Below are 16,946 nucleotides of genomic sequence, written 5' to 3' on the forward strand. Positions count from 1 at the left end.
CTCAGCGCGACGAACTGCAGCTATATGCAGCGCGCCCGACGCTCCACCTCGTGAGGCCTTGAAGGAAAACGGTAGAATCTGACGTTGGGATTCAGGCCTTTTTGTTCGTGGCAGCCCACGACGCAGAAGTAATGACGGTGACGCCTTTTCGAGGTTGGGATAGGTCTCTCCGGATCGGCGTCACCGATTCCTACTGCTCCCAGCATTACGTCCCACGGCACACGGAGAGTCCGTTTTCGTTAAACTATAGGCTGCGGCGAGCTCGCAGGGTGGTTGGCATGGTCTGTGAGAAGTGACGAGCCTTTTCGCACTCGCAACAGGGCAGAAAAAAGTGCGAATCGACGCAAAACTCGGTCTAGAAACGTGCTTCGCCATAGCCAGGGCTCAATACGACCCAAGCTGGTACGACCCAGATGTCGTTTCCCGCGCCGCCACCAGGCGCCGCTACTATACCTCAAACTCCAGCGCAAGACGCCCATATTTAGGTACTCATCCCACATTACATGTTTTAGGTGTTTCCCCCTTGCCCCTCCTCTCCAGACAGCGCTGGACAGACGGACTGACAGGAAACCACGGAAACTCTTCCAAGGAAATGCGCCTCTCTTCGTAAGAAAAAGGGCCCCACATTTACCACCCAGACAGAGAGCTATGAATTTCGCCGCCAGTCGGACGCGCTGCAGAACTGCCATAAAGCCATAAAGTGCTTGTTGGCTTACTCGTCAGACTGATGGCGGAAACGACGGCAACCGCGATAACTCCGCTCGCTACAAAGAAACGCCGCAAGTGACGCTTCTGTTGTGTTGTAAATTGCCATGAACGTGAAGGACTCAATAACAAGGTTCAGTTTTACCGATTTCCTTCGCGATTATATGAAGGGGAAAGGCGAGAACGCTGGATACGGGCCGTTCAACGTGTTGGGTAAGCGAATTACTTGCATCTCACAGCACAGTGGCTCGCATGGGAAAGTGTGATAATGTTCTTCTGCTGTAATTGTGTTGCGCAGCCCTGACGGAGGACCGTGGCAAACAAGCGAAAATTCAAGAATCTGCAGCCCCCACTTCGTTGGCAACTGAAAAAAAAAAACAACGTTGCTAACCATCCTGCGTATGTGCCATCGATATATCTATCTGTTTACAGACGTCCACCTCCTCTTGACTTAACAAGTGGAACGGAGAGATTTGGCAGATCAGTTTAACCAAACGTTTTGGTTAGTTTAGGAATTAAAAATACGTTTCTAGAGCATTGTGCTATCGCGAGCTCATTTCCAGCTTCGGTCTTTTGTATGGGCTGCGCCGATGCAACAATCACGTTTCGCAATCTACTAAGCCCGCTCGACTGCGTTTTTGAAATGTGAGCAATAAAGTTGCTGTATGAGCACTGGATGAGTAATTACGAAGTAACGCATGTGCGTAAAAAAATGTCGCGTTTATTTACACTTACTTGTACGCGTGTGTTGCTTGAAGCGTCTGCGAAAAATTCAAAGGTACTGAGCGATGCTGTAGCACCTGTGAGACAGAAAGGTGCGGCGCGCAGGCACATGTAGGAAGCTTACATTCGTTATCTTAGCACGCTGTTTGCTGCCTTGGAAAACGTTTTCTGTTTGCTGCCCTAAATAAGGCTGTGGAAGAATTTGTTCTTTGTAAATAATTGCGAGAAAGAACATTACGATAGATTGCATAAAAATATAAGAGATACTTAGGTCTTGTTTTCAGGACATTTTCAATATGAACCAATTTGGAATGCTTCGATTTTTATGCTCATATGGCTATAAACGAACCTGTTGAAGAAATGAAAAAAAAATACAGGTGTGTTGCAATTTGCTCAATAATCTTGTTCTTGAGGGATACATTACTTGAAAACCATGGTGTCCCTTGTTCACTGTCTACATACATCACATACAGCATTTTTACATCACAGCATTTTTCTTTTCAGTTGGCAGAAAAGACACCAGGCAGATGCTGCAGCTACAACTGGGCAGAGTACAGATCGTTCAACTTCTGCCGAGTGTGCAAGCGGCACTGTACCATGCTCTTGTAAACATGCTCAAGCGCAAATGCAAAATGCAAGTTTCGAGAATTAAGGTATGCTTTGTATGTTTTCTTGGGATTTCAGATGCCCATAACTCCAAGTCTTTTCTTCATGGTTCCTTGCTTGCAGATTCACAGCATCGAAACAGAAGTTCCTCCTGTTACTGAAGGAGGTATTCCTGATCCTGGGCTTTCGTCTCAAAGCCTTGAGGTTGGTCCTGTGGAATGTACCAGTGGAACTGTTGTCACTCAGCAGCGTATTGTACGGACTGTTTCAGTTGGCCCCGGCACTAGAACACAGTTTTTTGCTGGTTTCCACAGCATCATTAGCAGCCCAGATGCACTGAGAAGTCTGTGTGGTGTTGGTAGCAATGTGTTTGCATTGTTACTCAGTTTGTTACCAGCTGTTAGGGAGGGGAGTAGTGATGTAACAGTCAAAAATAAGTTGCACAAGTTTTTAATGAAAATGAAGCTGGGAATATCATTCCCTGCAGTTGCTATTCTTTTTGGAGTGCATGAGAAAACAGGGTCCCGTGCATTCTATGCTGTGCTGCACACACTGACTGAAATAACAAAGGACAGCATCTCATCTACAAGTTCCCAATAGCTCTAGTAAGATCTTGATGAGGGCTAGTTGGTTCATACTTAGAATACGAAAAAGACGAGGACGAGTCTGTGGCATTTGTTTCCTTGTGTCCTCGTCTTTTTCGCACTGTTTCACCTCAGTTCCAATAGCTCACATCACGTTGTCGCAGCCATCTTGTTTTAAAGTAAGTTATCCACAGTGCATGCTTATGACTGAGTGCACAGAAACGAAAACCTAAACCCCATTCGAGGTAAGGGCGTGACACATGCTCTAATCTCCATACAAAGTTACCTACACATTAAAATTTCTTGTTGCTATCATTCCAAACGGAATGGTGGTTTCCAAACCATATGGTCCAAACCATATGGTGCCAGATGTTCAGACACTTATGGTTCATTAGTTTCTAATTTTGTGAACTTTATTGAAGCTCAAAACACAATTTTGTCTGATAGGTGCTTTCCAGGCATCAGAGCTTCCCTTGCTGATAGAGGAGTAGTCCTCATAATGCCACCCTTTTTGGCAGGAAGCAATGTTCGCTTCACACCTGAGGAAATGGAACAGACTTGCTCTGTTGCTTCTGTCCGCATACATGTGGAGAGGGCAGTTAAGAGGATTAGGCATTAAAATGTATTAACTCACCGAATACCAATTTCGCTTATTCCTGCAATGGATCACATCTTTCATATGTGTTGCGTTTTAGCAAACCTTCAACCGCACATGATTTTGTCATAACGAATAGTACATAATTAAAAGCCCCTACAATGGCCATGTACACAGAAATATTTTCTTATTCATATTTTTGGTTATATTGTTTCAGTCCTTGGCAATGCTTGCAAACAGATATAGTGCATCTGAAGCTTGTTTACGTGCTGTTCTTCTATTACCATTTTTCGTATCCTTTGTTGTTTATGAACTTATTACGAACTGCAGTAGCAGTCCCGGGAGGATAAACAAAATCATCCCATTTTGTTGTGCGTGTACTCTCTTATTTAATTTCATTGCTGTAATAATATGAGTACTACCTGTACTTTTGTTGTTTAAGTACATTGTTGTAATAATGTGAGCATTAAGTTGGAAACAATGCTGCACGTATGTTAGGTAATTTATTATTGTACTTGTACGTTATCATTTAAGACCACTCTATTTTGCAGCTCTGCTGATTCAGGGGATTTGTATTAATAACCATTTTATTCGTAGTAAACAAGTGTCACTGAAAACGAGCCCAACATTAGTACAGTAGTGAACAGTAGGCATAAGCAGACGCGGTACACAGTATAGATTAGCACCATATCTGTGTGCACTTATCGTGCGAACTCTCTTAAAGCATGTACTATGCAATTTTATTCAGATAGTTACCGATCATTGTGGCAGGCAAGGTGAAATTGGCAGACACATAATTGTGTTTTGTTGTTTTTGTTTTGCTGTCGTATTCCCATTGCATGAAACCAGATATGCACCAGACTAAATAGCGATTCTGTGAATCAGTATGTTTATGCGACTATAGGGAACTAGATATGAGTTACAAATACAACAAATTTATTTAGATATTCATGGGTAAAACTTGACAAGCGAAACCAACAGTCCAGCGTTTAATATTGTCACGTGGTAGTGACGGTGAAGAAAGCAGCAATACGGTGAAATACAAAACTAACTTTTATTGGGCGAACCTGTGCCCACAAAAACAGGCTACACTAATAGCACAACGATAACGGCGAACACAGTCGGCGATCGTCGAAAATCTGATCAGCGGGTTAAGCGCGTCGGCTTTTATACAGCAGTCGTCGAATGTTCCAGACTAATCGTTCGGACCCGCGTGCCTTCCACAAAGTTCTACACTATTCGCGTCACGCGATGAAATCAGATTACACAAGGTTCGGCGACAACAGACAGCCGGGTAGAAGCATCGATAACTTTCCAGAAACTTCGGCTACATGCAGGCGCGTCCCGCGCTGTGCGATTACATTTGTTAGGCGGCGAAACGTGGTCGCCCGATAAAGTACACGTGTCAATATCAAGCACATGCCAACTGCACAAACACAACCAAAAAACTCCTTAAGTTGTGAACGTTCTTACTACTCTCTATGGAGATATAAACAAGATAAAATGGCAGGCAAAACACTGTATATAAATTACAAGCTATCCATGCTGCGCAATGTGTAGGCCACAAATAAAGAGACAACCATCCAGTCATTGCAACTTGCAGTAATTGAATAACAAACCAAAAGAGCAAGAAAAGAACACTGATACATCAAACAATTTTAACGAATCAGAACAGTTATAATTAAAATCACGGTTAAGTCAAAGTAAAAGGTCATACTGGCGACTACATTAGCTTTTTGCTTATAATTCGCCAACACCTTATATTTGGCACCTTTAGTTTTATCACTCCAACTTACTATCCGAAACAAGTGCTCTACACAGTCCTGAGTATTAACGATGCCTCGTAAATGTGAGAATATTTAAGTAGAGACATATGTTGCAGAAACAATAACTAAAATAATGCCGCCAACGTCTGGAAGACGTTGATGTAACGAGCTTTAGGTGTTTGTTTTACTAGAATTGATATGAATGAGATGAAGTGAGGTACACCAATGGAAATACAATTTTGTACGTTTATTTTCCCATAAGATAAACACACTCACAAACATTTCACTTGTACATATTGCAGCCAACTATCACACACATCACTGCTCAACATCTTCACTGGCACCTTCATGAAATTCTTCACTTGATTGGTTAGACGAACTGCCTTATTCCATCGCACTTTCGTCGTCATCCATGGACTCACAGTCTTCTACTTGGCTGTTCTTAATTAGCACAAACACCGTTCTGTGATCAGTGAAGTAGTCAGGCATAGAACGTATTTGGTGCACGACGAATTCCGCCCCCCTTCCAACGAAGTCAGAGAAAACCAAGTCCAACGCAGTTCCCCACTGGGTGGTCGGTTCGGTAACATCTGATTCTAGTTTCGGGCCGAACGAGTGTTTCATTCCTGCATGAAAGGCACTTTATTAGCCATTAAAATCACCCACGCGTAACGCAGGCAGACTTCCATTCGTGGAAACACACATGGATACGACGGCGACGGTATCTTGAATGGCCACATTGGGTTCTTTACGGCTATATATATACGCCTGCACACACGCCGCCTAGCGCAGCGATCGACGCCTAGCGCCATCTATGGAAGACATTACGCTCATGTGATTAGTTTAATCTATTCGCAATTTTCGATAGATCTCGTCAAGACAAATCGTTTGGTACCGGTCCCATTTGTATACGTCTACTACTTGTCGAGTTACAAACCCCTCAAGATGCGTCCGAAATCGGAATTTGCTTCGTTTGGAGGGTCAACGTGGGCCTAGAATTCGGCTTTTGGTGGGAGTTGTGTACATTTCAATTAGGAATTCCATGTATAGAATGTTTATCTATTATTTAATTGTGGTTTTATTTATATACCACCACCCATAGGGTTTTATTTGCGTACCAAATTCGGTACACAAATGTCTCCGGATGGGTACCCCTTGTTGTAGGAGTATAGCGGAACGAAGGTATATATGCATAAGGGAGGTGTTAGCAGACCATAAGAAATCGATAAATGTGATGAGTAAGAGCTGACGCTCTTAAAATCAAGAAGCATCTGCTCGTATTCGTCACATACATTGCGACTTGAACTAGCTTATAATACTGGTCCTGTGTCTCGGCGCAGCATATATAGCCTTAATCGCTGTTGCGCCATTAAACTCGAATTAAGTAACTATAATACTGGTGACGCTTCTTCAGCCTAAGTTTGTCACCTTCATGAACGATACAGCTGACGAAGCTAATTTCATTGTCAGCGTTAATCAGCACACTATCTTTTCTTGAAAAGGGGGCACTTTATCACAAGGAGCACAGTCTCGTCACCATCCTTGAACAGTCCATCAGGGCTGGCACACAGCCATGGCTGCCTCAAGTTAACTATAAAGTCCAACCTGCATTTAAATCTCACACGGTAACATAACATTCCATGCATACTGGCATTTCATTCTCAGTGCAAATACAATAAGCAGAAATCAGTCAGAAGAAATTCATGCACAGTTGTAGCACAGCTACTGCTACTTTGTCTTTAATAAGGCGCAATGAGAAAATAAGGTTATAAAAATAAAGGAACATTGTCGCATATATTCTTGCAAGGCACATACTTAATCCTGACATTTCACTGCAACTACACCAGCTTTGCACTTACTATTAGTACTCAGCGCTGAAAAATGAGAGGCTATTTCTGTATTAATACCTTCATGTTAAATGTCCTTGTTTGTATCACCATGCGATGAAAACTGCTAGGATAACCATTGCTGAGGCTTAAGGTTATGGTAATTCAGTTTATTCAGAAAAAGATATACCCATGTTTTGAGCATGTCGAAATGCAGCTACAGGATTTTTCCTTGACAGTTTTCCAGAGGCAGCAAAACGATCGCATAGGATGTCTTAGCATGTAGCTAACCATTTCGATATAATTACCTGTCTGGTTGGGAAATTGATTAGGACTTTCATACTGACTACAACCATTTCATTAATTATCAGTTTAACCTTGCTATGAAATACAAAGAAAGCGTAAAACGAGGCCACACGGGCTTTACTGGTCTTTGTAATGTAAGCAAACCTCATCACCTCAAATACGACATTCGGAAGCTTGGGACGTGCCTTTTTCACGAACTAAGGTCGGACTACCGTGCCGAACATCGGCATTGCAGAACAGTCTCGAAAAAACAAACATGGACCTTAAGACCCGTCTCACGCCGAATTCTGAAGGAATGTTTCATTAGCCGTGTTACTGCATGTGATCAGTGTATGTTATATTTGCATTTCCTTTTCTTGCCTGTAACTTAAGTATGGAATCATTTTGTATTTGGCTTGTATGTGAAAGTGCTTTTAAATATTGTTATGTGCCTGGAAAAATGTATCATTTCACCACGTTACATAAATCTGTAATTTTCTGTTATTAGAAGGCGTGTATTGCTGGTAAAGAAATGTTGGTTATAGTGTACGTTTTTAAAAACGCATGTTATCATGCCCTTACAAGTCTTTTTCGAAATATATTTTATGTATCCGTGTATTGTTGCCTGACAAGAGTTCACAAACTGTCTGCTGCCAAATACTGTAGGGGCAGGTGCTTTTGTCAAGCCGCCTAAAATAGCGGCTTTTCGCTCCTTTCCTGGCATTTGTACATTTAAAGATGAACGCTGAAATAAAGGAATGGAACGAAAATAGATTAATTTTATTACCCCGACATTTCGGAGCATATTCGGCTCATTCTTCAACGGGTATTCTTCGGGGGTGGCGGTGTGCAGCTTTTAAAACGTATTTCGTAAAAAGGGGAGAGTACGGAAGGTGGGGAGACACTTGGCAGAGGGGCGGAATGGCTGCAGTGGCGCTGGTCGGCTGGGATGACCGTTAATGAGAGCAGCATTCCGGGCAAGTTGGTAATCCATAACTCAAGTATTATTGCCCTACAAAAACGACACGGACGTAAGAGGAGAAGGACACACACCAAGCGGGAACTGTCGGATGACCGATGCTGGGGGAGCTTGACCCGCCATTGACGCGAGGCTGGGAGCGAAGGCAGGCCCGGGGGAGCGCAAACGTTTTGGTGTTGGTGACCTTGAGCGGGAATTTACCTGTTTGGGCGTCCTTTTCTTCTTTTCGTCATGTCTCTGAGGCCATGGATATACACTGAGGGTAGGTTGTCCTTCACGCGGTTTATGTTACCCCCTCCCCCCCCCCGGTATACTAAATGTGCCATGACTCCAGTAGTAGCCTTTTTCGCAAGTTCGTCTCTGTTTAAAGGATTTGGGTTTCTTGGCAAGTAATCTTGTGGTCGGCGTCTTCAGAATGTTCAGCGACGGCGCTGCGTATTTTGTTGAATGTCAAAAGCGTGGCAGTTTGGGCGAGTTGGTATGTCATAACTGTTTAAGGCTAGTAGCGCCGCTCAGGACGAGCAAAAAAGGACAGAGGTAGGGGTAATCAAAGGGAGCGGAAAACAGGGGGAGCGCTAACTTCCAACTGAGGTTTATTTCGTGACACAAGACTACTTATACATTCGCAAACCATGTGACATCAACAAAGAAAACCAAGCAAGAAAACCGATAGCAACCAGGTGGCAACACATTCATACAGCCTGTGGCTGCAGTCGGAGATACGCCAATTCACTTCTTGATAATGATAATGAGGGTGAGCTAACACATGCATCGCCCAGACCAATGATAGCCTTTGCTTCGATGATTTCTCTTGTGAGCTGATTACGACTGCGACCAAGAGTGACGCATTCCTCTAAGATAGGTTCGCAACCACACGTTTTGACGTCATTCCCGTGTCCGATCCTTTCCTTTAGATTTTTGGTTTTCCCGATGTACGACGCCGGACTGTCGGCACAGCTGATTTTGGAAACGACGACTTGAGCTTTCTCTTTTGCTGGACGATCTTTTGGTTTAGGGAGGAGGATATTGAAAGTGTTTATCGGTTTGTGCGCAACTTCGAGGCATTTTTTTCAATATTCCGCTGAGAGCTTCGCTGGTACCTTTGACGCATGGGATGGACACGCGTTTTCGGGGTAGGGGAGAAGTCAGCGGTTGAGGGTCCCGTAGCTTGTTTCTTCTTTTTTTGTAGTTGGCTTGTTTTTCGAATGAAGTCCTTGGGTAGCCATTCCTTTTAAGTTCGTTGAGAACCGTTCTATTTCCTTTCTTTTTGTGAATTCTCAGGGGGAATAAGTTTCGGCTCTTATGAATGAATAATTTACAACAGACGCCTTCTCGTTTGCCGGGTGGTTGGATTCGAAGTGAAGGTAGCGGCCCGTGTGGGTTGGTTTTCGGAAGACTGAAAATTTTAGAACGCTGTCTGTTCGTGTAACTTGTACACTTAAGAATGAGAGCGATTCTTTCTGTTCACGCTTATATGTGAACTGTGTATCCGGCTCTATGGAGTTTAATTGTCTCTGCAGGTTATGGACTTCCCCATCTTCACGATGGGGCAATCGTCCACGCACCTGAGGCTTCTAAATGTCGGGCTAATAAAATTCACTTATTTGGTTGGAGTCAGTCTGAAAGTTCTGATTTGATCTGATTTCTTAGCATGCAGGCTAGAAAAGTTGACTTGAACCAGTGTGCTCTACCCCGCTGCGCTATTGAACCGTGGAGAAAAAGAACGAGATCAGAAAGAAAGGAGTATACACTGTGATGTCACGCCGTCTCCTAAAGTACCTATGTGCAAGCACACAGGTACTAGTGAAGCCGAGTCCTGTCTGGTGAAAATTGACACAGCCACTTATGTTATGTCAAGAACTCATGTCTGCTGATGTAACCCATACTGAATAACTGTTTGGCATACTAACACGAGGTCTTGATAAACATAACTACACGTAAAGCTCACTTGATTTATGCAGCCCAATTCTCGTTCAGTACTCCTATTATATAAAACATTTGGGGACACACAAAAATATATTTCTTAATTTTTGGTTTGCTAGAAGGTATTTGTCAAATATTTCAACAGGTACTGTCAGGAGGAAGCCTCTACATGCATAGCCCACCTCAACAACTGACTGATTAGCTTTCTGCTCAAAAGCTTTCCTTGCCTTAGCCTCTCTGCTTATCCTTAAAGTATGACAAGCATTCAGGAGCAATAATAATGTTAAGAAAAACTCTGTGTAAGCATAAGCTTGTGAAAACAATAGTGAACATGCTGTTTATGTTACCGTGCAATATTGCCTTTTCTTTTCTTCGCTCCTTGTGCGACCTACATAACAGCACAGGCCTTGAAATTCTAGAATATTTTAATGCATGCTGATGTGTTCCACAATTGCTGATTGACAATGCATACGCAAAAATATTTTTTGCTAAGATTTGCCACCACAAGAACATGAGGAGGCGTACCTTCTACATCCAGCCTGTTTCGCCGTGCTGATAGCAGCTTCTTCAGCATCTTTCTGGCTGCACATTACATTAGAAAAGAAGAAGTCTCTCCCAGCGACTGACATATGGTCCACTTGTCGATGAGGTGCAAGGCTGATTGGATTGTGGCTGGCGCCTTAAGCTAATATGTCATTGCACTATAAACGGGCACACTTTTTTCCCAGGTGCACACTTCTTGTAGGCGTGACAGCTCTGCTGCCTTGCACACATCGTTGAGTAAGCTGTCAAGCACACACCTCACCTCTTTATCTACTTTGTTGAGAGCAGCAAGCTCTTGCATCTGGGTGTGTGGCGATTCAATTGCAGGAAAGTGTTCCCATGTATATGAAGGTGCTACTCTGGCTGACCTTGCTCCACCTAGGAACACCTCTTTGTCACTTGGTTTAAAAAGGTTAAATGTAAATCCACTAGCAAAGTAGGTAAGGACTGCTTAATGAATGAAGAAAAAAGTGTTTTCTCAAACATAACAAGTTACAGATCGAACTTACTGCCAAATAATTCCTCAATGGTCTCCTTGGCATCAATGTTCGGCATTGACGGATTGCGCCATGTCTGTGACTGCTATGTGCATGAAGGCAGCTGCTGTTCATTTATGCAGACAGCTACAGCTGCAGCGTGCTAACATGTGCCATGGCACCCAGCCTTGCCACGTGCACTTTGCAGTTGCAATGCGACGGTCAGAGGTAAACGGAAATGCAGTGTTCGCAGATTAGTAAAGTAATGTAACGAGCAAGGCAAAATTATTTGCATGCAGGCACATAATAGTATATCTAGTATACAAGCACCGGGACTTTGAGTGTGTTTGTTTCATGATGCCCGATGAGCTACATGCGTTGGCTTTAAAGGGGACTTCACCACTTTCGCAACTAATTCTCGAGTGACATTACTGGAGGAACTTATTTAACATTATTGAACAAATGGCATTACTAAAGAAACTCACGAGTCACTTGCCGCAAAAACTTTTCAAGTCCGTTAGGTAAGAGTCGGCACGCAAACTGTAATAATAATCGTGCTGTGGCAAACAGCTACAGGTTAATTAATCATGCTTTGAGTGATATTCGCGAGTCGCTTTCTCCGGCTCCTCTATACGTCGTTGATCTGAGGAACTCGGACTGTCCGCAGTAAACGCGGTTTGTTTATTGCGCAATGCACACACGGCGTGTTCGGAGATACGACGCTCTCAAACCACCCCTGAAGTCTCAAAACACCCGCTTCACGAGGCCTCCTTCAGTTCATTTACGGCTGTCTCGAGCTAGAGTCACGTTCCCACGGACTACGAAGCTCAGCAATCTCTGACCGCGGCGCGCGCCGCGTAACACGGAGTGAGCAGCTAAAGGCAGACTGAAGACACGCGCGATCAACATCGCACACACCGCGACCTCTCATAATCCACACAGCATCGCGCACGCACGTTTTGAAGGCCCAACGTTCCGGTTTTACTAGCAAATGCTAACACGTGTTCAAGCTAATAAATCCCAAAATATTGTTCGTGACGACCATTATGCTTGTTTTCCCTTCGGTTGTACCGGACACGCACGTATACACATTTGCAGTAAATGCAAACGGAAGACAACAGTGCAGAGAACCCTCGAAGATGCCCGATAACACGGTCGAACGCACAGGAAGCGAGAGCTGAAGAGAGAACGCAACCGAAAAGTCGAGGGTCGCCAGGGCCATGAGCCTATGATAAAGCGAGCTTCGTACCACTGATCGTAACCTACGCATAACTAACTGAACTAATCGTGTATGTAATTCATCGCTTTGACAATATGTACGTACCCAAATTTAACACATTTAGGCACTGGAGAACGGAATCCGGAGTTCTTACCTCGAACTCGATTACGTACGATTCTCGCTATATACTTCCGAGTTTCAGCTCGCTGAAATAACACCTGAGACTTCTACATTGCACACGTACTTCGCTCTGCTGAGCTTCCTCCCTTTCCGAAGCGTGGATGGGCGGAAGAAGCTTTCCAGGTTCTTGGTGATGGGTTTTTCCGCAGCGCCGCCTGGGCAGAGTCTGAGGACTATAGCTACCATGCCACATTTGCGTATTGTTGCGAAACAACCGACGCTGCTGGCACTTAGGGCGCTACAGGCGTCGGTACACTGTAAACGAAAATAAACCCATCTGGGAGTTTTGAACAGGTGCTGTTCCCTAAAACCTCCCCTCCTCGAATATTTATTCCGATGTATGACAGCAAAAATTGGAGGACGCTTAAGCTTCGCATTCAAGAGTGGAACGCGATAGCGCTATCGCACTCAAAACGGTCTACGCGAGCTAAACGTCGTGATCGGCACGGACAGCCGGGCCGCGACGCGCCATGAAGGCGAACGTGATCATGGGGCGAGTGGCGCGCCACATGTCGGGGTAGCGCCGTACATTGCGAGAAGGGGGTCTTCTGTGTCTGTCGCAAAATGGCTCTGCGTGTGCGCAGAGCGCAGAAGAAATGTGCCGGAAACGTACTTCGCTACTCGTGTGACTGCGATTTCTGTAATTTACATGCTCATAATTGTATGTATGCTTTATTTTCCACAAAAACTTAATACAGCTTTGCGGGGGTAACGTGGGGAAGAAAGCTGCTCGTAGCGGCTTGGCCAGCCCCAAATACGCTTAATACAAAAAAAAAGAAGGGAGCAGCAGAGCGGCAATACAGTTTTCCCAAGTACTTACATATTCAAGCACTACAACATGTTATGCATACGCATCGCAAATCAGACAAGGAAGAAAATACAACAAAAGCAAGATGCCAGCAAGCAAGCGAAAACACAGAATCTCACTGCACTTCGAAACATATAGGCATTGTAAACTCGCATATGAGAGAAAAAATCAAGACTATCAGGAGGAGACCAAGTTGCAATATCAATTTTATTAACAATAAGATCGTTTAATAACCGAGGTAGCCTGGAGCACAACATTTGTGATCCATAGTTTGTGCGCGATTTTGCTACGTGCCAGTACTCTGGCTTTCTTGTGCTGTATGGAGTTTTGTGTAGCTTTAAGTTATCCATAAAAGTAATGTAGTTTATGTTCTTTTTCTGTTCATTTTTATACGCAAGCTCTAAACGATACTTTAAAAGGGCCTGTACTTTCGGTGTGTAAAGTTCATGAAATAAATAAGCTGAAGGGAAATCGTATGGCTTATTACAAATAGCGCGAAGAGCCTTCTTTTGCAGTATGTACAGCCTGTTGATATTTGTGTCAGAAGTGGTAGCCCAGAGAAAACAACAATAATTTAAATGGCTGATAAAAAGTGAATTATATAACAAGCACTTAATAGAGCGAGGAAGATAGTTCAAGGAATAAAAAATTCAAGTGATTTGCGAAAGCTTACAAGCAAGAAAATCTATATGGCCCTGCCACGTCATAGTATGATCAAAAAGTACACCTAGCGATTTTACCGAGTGTACAAGTTCAATTTTAGAATTGTTCATTAGCAAATCTTCTTCTAGAGTAATTTGCGTGTTCTTAGCGCGAAATAACACCGCCTTAGTGTTTGGGAATTAATAGTTAAACTGTTGCCAAATGATCATGTGTATAGTTTATTCAAAACTGCATTAGCTCTTATAATCAATTCGGCAGGGCGGTTAGATGAAATGAATAGCGTTGTGTCATAAGCATAGATTACGTAACGCGTATCAACATCAATGTTTACTAAATCGTTAATAAAGACATTAAAGAGGAGGGGCCCTAAAATACTGCCCTGGGGTACACCTACTTTGACCGACCGAACTTCAGATTTAAAGCTATTTAGTTGTACAAACTGCTTTCTATGACCAAGATACGACCTAATCAAGTCAAGTGCATTGCCGCGTATGCCGTAGTGGTTTAACTTACTAAGCATGAGATCATGATTTATAGAATCGAAGCTTTTGAAAAATCGACAAATACCCCCCCCCCCCCCCCCAATGTTAGCAAACGTTCCTCAAAATTATTTAGAATTAGTTCTTTCTGTTCAAGCAAAGCTAGCTGTGTTGACTTAATTTTCCGGAAAGCGTACTGATGCTTAGTTATGAAGTTGCGCTTGTCCAAAAAGTCTGATATTCTGCAAAAAATTATTTTTTCCAAGCACTTGGAAAATATAGGGAGAATAGACACAGGTCTATAATTAAGGCAGTTGAACAATGCAACTACTTTTGCCATCTGCATGTTATACGGGAACACACTGGTAGAAAGGCAGATATTATAAATATGGGCTAGTACTGGAGCGATTATATCTATTACAAATTTCACAGGCTTGATTTTAATGTTATCAGCATCGCAGGAGCTGCTATTGTTTTGTGCGGAGAACAGTAAAATTACTACTGAAGTGTTTGTGGGACGCAAAAAGAATTGAATGCACGCAGTTCGTTGTAATGAAACGGCAGGCGTTTTCATTCACATTGCTTTTAGGTAGATTAGTGAAATAATTATTAAAACAGTCGGCCAGCTTCTCGCCAGGTATGTCCGCTCCATCAGAAATTATACGCAACCCTGCTGTTGAATTGGACACTCTATTCAGCAAAGAATTAAGCCAATGCCATATATTATTGCTGTCATGGCTGCAAGATACGAAGGATTGCTTATAAAATCAAGTTTTCGCAGCACGTAATTCCTTAGTTAAGTCATTTCGAAATGATTTAAACACTCTTAAATCATCAGGATCCCGAGATGTGATGAATTTATTGAATAACCTAGCCTTTTTCTTTTATCTTTTTATATAATTGGATAGTTACCCAGGGTTTATGTTTCCTTGATGGAGCGGATACTTTAGGAACGGAAGGGAAATGTTTAGCATAATAAGAGATGAACGTTTTCAGAAAATCACCGTAAGCGCGATCAGCACTTGTAGCAGCAACAACACTGTCCCACACTACGTGACGTAAGTCATCGCGAAAACACACTTGCCGTTCTTCAGTTATAATTTACGAGAAGCAAACTCGTTCTGGTGATCTTTCATCTTTCCGTTTGACAGTGAGGAATACTGGCATGTGATCACTCAAACTGTATGAAATAGTGCCGATTACCGACGTACACCGCAGTATAACTTTCTACGGCGCGTTTCTAAGGTAACACCGCATTCACTAGAGGCGCTTTTGTCCCGCTTTGAACTATCGAACTCGTGGCTGAGTTATTCTGCTTCTGGACGCCGTGCTGTACGGACGCAGAATGGAGGGCTCCTCGAGAGCTGCGAAAGCGGCTGGCGTTGGCCGTGGTGCCCCGTGTTCTACGTTGCCCAAGCATTACCGTGTCATCTTGCCTCCGTTACCAACAGGTGAAGGACAAAGGCGCGCAGTTGTATTGCACTGCGACATCACTGGACACCCTTATAGAATCGACGACTTCCGGAAGCCCTTGAAGAATACTGGAGTAATTCAGCAAGTAGGTGGAATTGGTGCCTACCAAATGTCGCACGTGTGGCTGCTGAACATGAAGGCAGAAGAGGCAAAGCAGACGCTGCTAGTCGCCGGACCGCCACTGGTGAAGAACCGGCCGTGCCTCGTCATTGATCCAGCGGGGCTAGAACTCAGGATTATGCTACACTGGGTCGCGTTCGACGTCACCTCTGAGACCATTCGACGAGCCTTCCGAGAGTATGGCGAGATAAAGGAAGTCATCAGTGATCGGTGGAAGGCCGAGGACATTGAAGGCGCCGTGTCAACGACTCGTCTAGTGCGTCTTTTGATGCGCGAAGGTGTCACACCGGACCGCATCGCACGTCAGATGCGTCTTGATAGCGGCACTGCGCTAGTGGTTGTGCCTGGACGTGCCCCGTTATGCCTTCGTTGTCACAATACTGGACACATCCCGCTGGAATGCCGAGTGCCTAGGTGCGCTGCTTGCCGAGCGTTCGGGCACAAGCAGGCTAATTGTACTCGTTCGTACGCCAGAGGTGCAAGCGTAGGCGGTGAGAGAAGGAGATTCTTGAATATGGGAAGGAAAGGTTGGGGTAAAGTGCAGCGCAGTAACTGTCTCTCAGCAGAGGACACCTCAACCGCGCTGCACAGGGGGTAGGGAATGAAAGTAGGGGGAGAGAAAGAGCACCAGAAACAGCAGCACGCCGCGGTAAAGTGATGGAGCTAAAGGCGGTCGGCGAGGCCGACAGCCTCGGCGAATGTCAGGAGCGCACGTGGAAGTGTCCTGTGGCGTGAAGGGCAGCCCGAGGGGTGCAGGAGTTCAGTCACGGTGTTGCACGGCAGGCCGTGCCCACGGTAAACACGGGCAAGGGACGCGCGCGCGAGCGAAAAGTTGGAGCGTAGGCGGTGAAGTAGACCGGAGCGAGATGCTCATGGACGAGGAGGAAGCGGAGAGCGTGGCTGGGATGGTGGCGTCTATAAGCGAAGCGGCCGCAGTGGCGGCATCCACCAGGTTCACAACAGGTTCACTATGCAGGTTCACAACAGAACAAG

General features: G+C 44.3%; 1 protein-coding gene across 2 annotated transcripts in view; it reads left to right on the top strand.

Moving 5' to 3' along the window:
* The first annotated feature begins 1,011 nt into the window (after positions 1 to 1,011).
* Positions 1,012 to 16,946, top strand: part of LOC142584129 (uncharacterized) — a 36,949-nt gene continuing 21,014 nt past the window's right edge. Inside the window, exons 1-3 of one of the 2 annotated variants that reach the window (XM_075694303.1) lie at positions 1,012 to 1,104; positions 1,933 to 2,081; positions 2,158 to 2,238. In XM_075694303.1, the coding sequence (XP_075550418.1) occupies positions 1,956 to 2,081; positions 2,158 to 2,238 (207 nt within the window). In that variant the 5' untranslated portion in view covers positions 1,012 to 1,104; positions 1,933 to 1,955. Of the gene's footprint in view, positions 1,105 to 1,766; positions 2,082 to 2,157; positions 2,239 to 16,946 lie in introns of those variants that run through there. The other variant, XM_075694304.1, reaches the window with a different exon arrangement.

The sequence above is a fragment of the Dermacentor variabilis genome, chromosome 6, assembly GCF_050947875.1.
Source record: "Dermacentor variabilis isolate Ectoservices chromosome 6, ASM5094787v1, whole genome shotgun sequence".
Classification (NCBI taxonomy): Eukaryota; Metazoa; Arthropoda; class Arachnida; order Ixodida; family Ixodidae; genus Dermacentor; species Dermacentor variabilis.